Raw genomic sequence first — 8,538 nt, 5'->3', positions numbered from 1 at the left:
TGACAGCCACATTTAATTTCATTTATTGGAGGGTGAATGTTTGGAACCTTGAGTTGAACTCTCAAAAGACAAAGGTGCTAACACGTTTGATGTAGTACTTCCCTCTGAAGGTTAATAGTTGTGACAAACATCAGGTAAGGCAATAGCTGCACACACTTGACACACATTCCTGATAGGAAGACGTTCTACTAATGGATGAATGAAACTAGTAAAAGACTGATAGTCTTGTAAAAGACTGATATCAATCCCTTTCAGTACAGTAAATCACAACTAATATCCCTGAAAAGCTTAAAACAGAAATTAGAATGGTAAGTTAAATGTCAGATACATTTGTCCAACAAAATGTATATCTATAACCATGACTATGTAAGCATCTGTTTCATTTATATTTACAAATGAGAGGCAGATGTGAATTACTTGAGTGTGGATACACTAGGACAAGGCATCTGAGAAGACTATAGAGGCTGTTAGTGTTAATGCCAAAGTGAGACACAGCTTCATGCTTCAAAAACTGTACTATAGGTTCGAAGACCGTATTCAAGCATGTGCAAACCAATAATGTACAGTACCAGTCAAAAGTATTGACACCTACTCATGAAGGGTTTTTCTTTATGCCAAGAGTGTGCAAAGCTGTCAAAGGCAAAGGGTGGCTACTTTGAAGAATCCATGTGTATTATTTCATAGTTTTGTCTTCACTATTAATCTACAATGTAGAAAAGTTTTTTTTTTTAAGAAAAACCCTTGTGGTACTGTATATAAATCAATCATTGGTACAAACCAGTATTTTGTGTAAGTTTCAGTTTAAAAGCTACATATATGTTTTCGTAGCAACAACTAAAACCCTTGGTAAATGATTAACGAGTTTGTAGTGACATCACCCAGGTGCTATTATAGAACACGTATACTGGTAAAATCTCTCACCAGCTTTTGAACTTGAAGTCCGGACCCATTAAAATGAGGGGTTACACTAAAATAAGGTATTGAGGTACCGTACTTTACCATTATGACTCAGTAGTACAATACAAATACAAGAAAATATATCTTAAGTGTCATGAGACCCTTACGAAAGCTTATGAACATTCTTCGAGCTGTCATTGACAGAGGTCCATCTGCATCAACCCTGGTGGACGAATGACTCACTACAATATTTCTTAATTAACGTGTGCTTTTTCATCGCTTGCTTTAATTTGATCTTGTGCGGATTAGCCAAATATCATCTGTAGGGGAAACGTAGCCGAGGCCATACTTGAATCCTGCCAAACTGTGTTTGGTATAACGTGCATTCAGAGACCCCATTGGAGGATTCTAGCGATGACGCTAAGCGATAACGACAAGGTCGTCTGTAACCGAGTCTGTTGGCTCGTTGTTGGTGTTTCTGGGCTCTGGAGCTTGTCTACCATCGTCTTCCCTCTCCTCTCCATCCCCCTCTCCAATCCACTGGCAATTGCTGAGCCCGGCAGGGGCTGACAAGGAGTGGGGCGTTTGGGTTTTGCCCAGGCCCTGGTACCGACCCTTGGGGGACGCCGGGTTGGACAAGGTCTCCGTGGGACCGATGGCGTCCAGGGAGCCCGGAGAAAGCAAGCCTGAGCGCTCACCGTCGTCCTCCGCCTCACCAAAATATGTCTTCCTAGTTCGGCCCATAACCGTTCTCCCTGTATCAGGAAATAAATGTTTGAAGATTTGAGAATGGCAATACACTCACATAATAAGGAAATCTATCAAAGTCTTGAACATTTTGAGTAGCCATTTTCTATTCTGTCATGACATTCTATGAACATAAATGGAGTAGCTAGCCAACGCACTTGGTTCTGAGAGGAAACCTTGTCAAACAAAGTTCTTAACAGCGGCTTCTTTGATTCCATTCATGCAGGACTGCTATTGAGTCAAGCCAAATGGGATGAGAACTAACCCACGTTGCGGACTTGCTCAGAGATGTCAGCCCTGACGTCAGAGATGTCCCACATGGCCAGGAAGGAGTCGAAGCAGGATCCCTCCTCAGCCTCCTGGATGTAGGGCTTGTAGGTGAAGCTGAAGTGGTGGGCGATGGCCGCCAGGAACATCTCCACACAGATGATGAAGTCCTGGATGAAGTATGGATGAAAGCTTGACTGTATAGCAAAGCAATTCTATTCTCACACCTGTTTCATGTTTAGTATGTAACAAACCATCATCTCTATTTAGGTTGTTTAGAAATCTTACATGGGATAGAAGTCCTTGAGATGAATCATCTCGTTTTCTAGGGGCTTGAGACCACAAGCCTCAACAGATATTACCTTATACCAAACAAGTCATTGTACAACTGCATTACTACAGCATTATGTAGCATTGTAGCAAAAGTGTTACTATGGCGTTATACAGTATTGGTATTGTCTTGCATTACCTGTAGGCCTGTAGCTACAGCCTCCACACTGTCCCAGTCCCACGTGTGTCTCTCTGAGATCACTCCAACCTTGACCAGGAGAGCGATGAACGCAGCTTGCCTAAGATAGATTCCAGACAACAGAGTGGAAATAATCAATCCTCTACACTGCAGCCAACACAGAGAACGCATTAACCCAATTAGTGGCTATAATCCACACAGCTTTAAAACATACTTTGTTAACAAGTCCTACACATGCAATTCTGAAAAGAAGTTGTATAAGAAATACAAAATGGGCAGCCAAAACTGTGTTACTTTAATGGATAACAATGCTAGATCCATGAATGGCAGACACATTGACTGGGAAACAAATATGTTATTAATCATGGAGGTCGATAGCCCGGTCCCAGATCTGTTTGTGCTATATCAATGGCTTGACATTGACCACATGGGTTGGCAAGACAGCACAAACAGATCTGGAACCAGGCTAGGAGGTAGATGCAGGTGATCCAAAATGGCAGCCCCCAAAAAAAGCACTCACCAGAAGGAGACAAAGACCACCATTTTGACACACAGGAACTTCCCCACTGGTCTGATGGGGGCCAGTTCCTCTCTTAGGGCCTTGTAGAACAGGACCAAACAGTACATGGCAAACTGGGAGAGAGAATGATAGAGAAAGAGACCACATACTGACTGCTAAATATTTAATAATGTTATATTTGTGGTGGTGGTATGGTGACAGGAAGTTTACAGCAATGTGGAGACAAGTGTGAAAAATGCAGAACCTACCAGCTGCGACATATTGTTGAATATCACCAGGTACGTCCATGCATTGGTTGAGCTGAAGTTACCTTCATCATACACACCACAGAGCTGACATATCCTACAGGATAGTGAATGGAGACATGTGATATGACTTGATACCAAAAGTGAATTTATATGTGGTGAGTGTTAGGGAATAGGTTAGGTAGTTTAGACCGCACGCTACAGTCCCCCAAGGGGTGGCAGCTTGGGAGCCGTAAGGCTGCTGTGGTTGATTTGGTGGCCATGATACTTTTTTTCTTTTAAAATCTTTAGGTTTGGGCATGCCTTTGGTATTTTTCCTTTTTGTACATATTTATGTTTCGTCACCATCTGAACAAATGATCATCTGCTTGGACTGGCTGACCCAGAAGTCAAGAGAGACAGAGCTGGCCCTGGAACAAGGTACGGTTGCTGTCTCTCTGGGCACATGTACAGTGCCTTGCGAAAGTATTCGGCCCCCTTGAACTTTGCGACCTTTTGCCACATTTCAGGCTTCAAACTTAAAGATATAAAACTATTTTTTTGTGAAGAATCAACAACAAGTGGGACACAATCATGAAGTGGAATGACATTTATTGGATATTTCAAACTTTAACAAATCAAAAACTGAAAAATTGGGCGTGCAAAATTATTAGTTCAGTGAGGATCTCTGAATGATCCAATGTTGACCTAAATGACTAATGATGATAAATACAATCCACCTGTGTGTAATCAAGTCTCCGTCTAAATGCACCTGCACTGTGATAGTCTCAGAGGTCCGTTAAAAGTGCAGAGAGCATCATGAAGAACAAGGAACACACCAGGCAGGTCCGAGATACTGTTGTGAAGAAGTTTAAAGCCGGATTTGGATACAAAAAGATTTCCCAAGCTTTAAACATCCCAAGGAGCACTGTGCAAGCGATAATACTGAAATGGAGGGAATATCAGACCACTGCAAATCTACCAAGATCTGGCCGTCCCTCTAAACTTTCAGCTCATACAAGGAGAAGACTGATCAGAGATGCAGCCAAGAGGCCCATGATCACTCTGGATGAACTGCAGAGATCTACAGCTGAGGTGGGAGACTCTGTCCATAGGACAACAATCAGTCGTATATTGCACAAATCTGGCCTTTATGGAAGAGTGGCAAGAAGAAAGCCATTTCTTAAAGATATCCATAAAAAGTGTTGTTTAAAGTTTGCCACAAGCCACCTGGGAGACACACCAAACATGTGGAAGAAGGTGCTCTGGTCAGATGAAACCAAAATTGAACTTTTTGGCAACAATGCAAAATGTTATGTTTGGTGTAAAAGCAACACAGCTCATCACCCTGAACACAACATCCCCACTGTCAAACATGGTGGTGGCAGCATCATGGTTTGGGCCTGCTTTTCTTCAGCAGGGACAGGGAAGATGGTTAAAATTGATGGGAAGATGGATGGAGCCAAATACAGGACCATTCTGGAAGAAAACCTGATGGAGTCTGCAAAAGACCTGAGACTGGGACGGAGATTTGTCTTCCAACAAGACAATGATCCAAAACATAAAGCAAAATCTACAATGGAATGGTTCAAAAATAAACCTATCCAGGTGTTAGAATGGCCAAGTCAAAGTCCAGACCTGAATCCAATCGAGAATCTGTGGAAAGAACTGAAAACTGCTGTTCACAAATGCTCTCCATCCAACCTCACTGAGCTCGAGCTGTTTTGCAAGGAGGAATGGGAAAAAATTTCAGTCTCTCGATGTACAAAACTGATAGAGACATACCCCAAGCGACTTACAGCTGTAATCGCAGCAAAAGGTGGTGCTACAAAGTATTAACTTAAGGGGGCTGAATAATTTTGCACGCCCAAAGTTTGAAATATCCAATAAATGTCGTTCCACTTCATGATTGTGTCCCACTTGTTGTTGATTCTTCACAAAAAAACAGTTTTATATCTTTATGTTTGAAGCCTGAAATGTGGCAAAAGGTCGCAAAGTTCAAGGGGGGCGAATACTTTCGCAAGGCACTGTACATTCAACACTTAGGCATATAACATAGGTCCATCCTGAATGGAATGTGCAAAACACTTACAAGGCAATAACTGTTGTGACTGGTCTGACAACCGTGTATTGCAACACTCCCAGCTTGCATCTCAATAGCAATACCCTGCAATAGGAAAACACAGTACACATTATTAAGGAAAGACATTCACACAAAATGTTAGCTTTTTCCCACTATAAAATAGCATCTTACTAATCACCAGCTTTGTTTTTCATGAATTTCTTCCATTTCCTAAAATCAATAACATCCTATGAAGAAAGATGTTGCAATACCTGTGGCTAAAATCACAGATGCAGAGCATTAGTTAAAATGCAGAGTAAACAAAACAGATGAGCCTAATGCTGTCTTTCTGTTCTTTAGACTGGTGCATTTTTCCTAAATGAGAACACGTTGTTCCACTTGCAAACACTTCTGGTTCTGTTCTTAATCAACTACAGGCAGACATGCTACATATTACTATTGTTGCCTGACTGGGGCTTGTTTGGAGCTGGCGAGTAGCAATGGAGACTTGGAGAGACTTCAAGCAGCCAAACAAACACCTTGAAGGTGAACCTTTTAGAAATAGACTCAAAATGGAGGCCACACAGACTGGAGCCACTTTTAACACCCAACTTCCTGTTTTGATTATGAGCCTGAAATATAAAATGTATACTTAAAACACATCAATGTGGTAAAAAAATCATGTTATTAATCCTAACAAAGTGGTAGTTTATTGCTGCACAAAAACATAGACCTTCATCCTAAAATGTAAACTCATAACACATGGTATGGATAATATTATAGCTCCTTATTAGCCTGGCTGATTGTGCAGTAATGACATAGATATTGATAGGGGACTCTAATGGCCAAAAGCCAGTTTTAGCATGGACAGCGGCATTAAGGACTTTCACCATTTTGAAGTAGTCAATTGGGTGGGACTTCCTATGGTTTAAGGAAGGATCACATAAATCCATCCAGGTCATAAGGAGGCATCAGCCAATGAATTAGAAGTGATCAAAAGTTCCATAACCGCATGTGGCAGTAAATTTGCCAACCTTGGCTTTATACCTGTTCAAACAACACATTCTAGGTGGCAGTATGACTATTTAATTTTTGTAACCAACTTATAAAAGTAGTAGAAGAAAATTCACTACTTCAAAATGGAGATCGCATCAATGCCCTGCCCATGCTCCCACAGACACCCTAATGGGACAGATACAATGTCGCTATGAGTAAAGCCAACCCCTACATTTGTTCTCATGCCAAACACACAGCATTAACAGATCTGGTACATGGGGCCTGTTCATTATAGCACACATACACTTAAAGAACTACAAAAACTATAAAAGCAACAAACTCACTCTCCCATGGGCCATGCCGGGCAGCAGCAGAGGGGAGGAAGGTGTTTCTGCTGCTCCTGCACCTCCAGCATCAGTACCAGGCTGGGGTACTGGTTACCCATGGTTGAGAGAGTGAGAGAGAAATAAAGAGAAGAGAGGAATTACAGTGTGAGGATATTGAAATAAATGTAGGCTACTCAGTCTAGCCTGGGATCCAGATGTGTTTGTGCTAGACTTATGTTTGGCATAGGACAAAGAGTGGCCATGATTGGAATGTTAGAACAAACAGGTCTGGGATCATTCTCAGTGACAAGAATGTGCACCTGGTTTCCCAGGTAGTTGAGCAGGAAGATCATGAAGTTGTAGATGACGTATGCCTCGTAGCACTCCCTGCACGTGTCCACGTAGATGGCAATGCTGGGGTACTTCAACGCAATCCACTGTGAGAGGGAGAGGGTGGGAGAGGAAGACAAGGAGAGGAATGGGATCATAGATGGGTCATTACATTATCTCAATGATATGTTGCATGATAATAGTGAACACTTGAACACTTACACTGAAAAGTCAGTCAGGGAGTGAGGCATTTTTTTGTTTCTCTGTTTTGTTTTTCTAAAGGAGCTCTGTTCTCATTCTTTGGGAAGTAGGATAATGGAAATTGTGTGACAGGGGGAACGCTGAGCGTAGCAGATGCTAATTAGAAGCAGATGCTAATTGAAATGCCACGCTCATCTCAGGCGCTTTTCAGTTTTACTACTACAATGACTTCTGACTTCTGTCAAAGCTACAGTGACTTCTGTTAACTTATTTTGTCAAATATTTGTAACTTAACAATAAACCAATGTTGACTTTTAAGAACATCTAGCTACATGATCAAGAATTGAAGGCATTACTTACACTGTCCAAACTGTAAATGGGGACCATCCATAATATTCTGTAAAAAAAAAAGGAGACGAGGTCATTCACAATCAGTTAGGTATTATTGTACATCCTTCAAGATAAAGACACAAACCCATGACGGTAATGAAGTAATACTATCCTACAGCTGTGACAGAGTAGTCTTTCACTTACCTGATAATCGGCTTCTGTAGCTCTGGTTGAGTATAGTTTACAAGATGCTGCAGGATCCCCCATAGTGATATGGGTATGGTCATGAACACGAATATCCCAGCTATGAACCATGCTTTGTTATGGGTACCAACCTGAAAGGTATACATTACGTATGTAATCAACATCCAAACAACAAAGCATGAACTAGGCTATTCAGTGTCAAGTAACGATATAATTGGACTGCAAAGATACGAACTGACCTCTGATTTCTGTAGTTCCCAGATGCACAGGGGTAGTAGGACGACAAGCACAACCAGAAAGTATAGAAAAACGACCAGAGGGCGAATCCATCTCCTCCAGTTGCCACAAGTACAAGGCATATTTTTAATGGTAAGCTAGTTAGCCACAGCAAGTTAGCCAGCGTCCTACACTCACTATGTCAATGAGTGAGATTGCTGAAAACAAAGCTAATGCTAGCAAGCTAGCTAGCTAACAACTAGCTATTACCGCTGCCAGCTATAGCTTGGTATATAAGAGTTCGTTTCAAGTGTGCTTTGGGAAGCATGAATACTGAACGGTAATTTCCAAACACATTGTAACGTTAGCTGCTTTGCTAAACCAGAAATTGGTAGCTAGCTAGCTAACGTTAGTCAGCTGATCTCATGATTCACTATGTAAACAAACAATTAATCCACGCTGCATCCATTCCAAACGAAAGCTCTTGATAAAATTAATAACAAAAATTGATAATCTAATCAAATCCAACTGGTCAAAAACAACGCAGTTCTTGTATTAATAACGATCTATTCATTTCTAAAACTTCCTAAACATCAACATAAGTTTTACAGCGTAACTGATGGTTACTTCTTGTTGACGTTCTTGACAAATGCCGCCCATGCTTCAATCTGATTGGATATGGAAAATATCTCAATTACTTTCCATTGCTCACGCTTTTAGTCCATTACATTGGAAGGCTTAGGCACAGA

General features: G+C 41.3%; 1 protein-coding gene across 1 annotated transcript; it reads right to left on the bottom strand.

The window, feature by feature from the left end:
• Positions 1 to 7: 7 nt before the first annotated feature.
• Positions 8 to 8,435, bottom strand: LOC112261284 (transmembrane protein 184C). Its single transcript, XM_024436539.2, has 11 exons — positions 7,813 to 8,435; positions 7,574 to 7,704; positions 7,400 to 7,436; positions 6,829 to 6,945; positions 6,527 to 6,615; positions 5,217 to 5,291; positions 3,149 to 3,242; positions 2,901 to 3,013; positions 2,381 to 2,480; positions 1,910 to 2,081; positions 8 to 1,652 (listed from the first exon to the last, which is right to left on the bottom strand). Exons 1-11 carry the CDS (start codon positions 7,930 to 7,932, stop codon positions 1,318 to 1,320), a joined length of 1,383 nt encoding a protein of 460 aa, XP_024292307.1. The 5' UTR covers positions 7,933 to 8,435; the 3' UTR covers positions 8 to 1,317.
• Positions 8,436 to 8,538: the final 103 nt, after the last annotated feature.

The sequence above is a fragment of the Oncorhynchus tshawytscha genome, linkage group LG11, assembly GCF_018296145.1.
Source record: "Oncorhynchus tshawytscha isolate Ot180627B linkage group LG11, Otsh_v2.0, whole genome shotgun sequence".
Classification (NCBI taxonomy): Eukaryota; Metazoa; Chordata; class Actinopteri; order Salmoniformes; family Salmonidae; genus Oncorhynchus; species Oncorhynchus tshawytscha.
The sequence above is the reverse complement of the archived record's forward strand: the minus strand, read 5'-3'. Positions and strand labels throughout refer to the sequence as shown.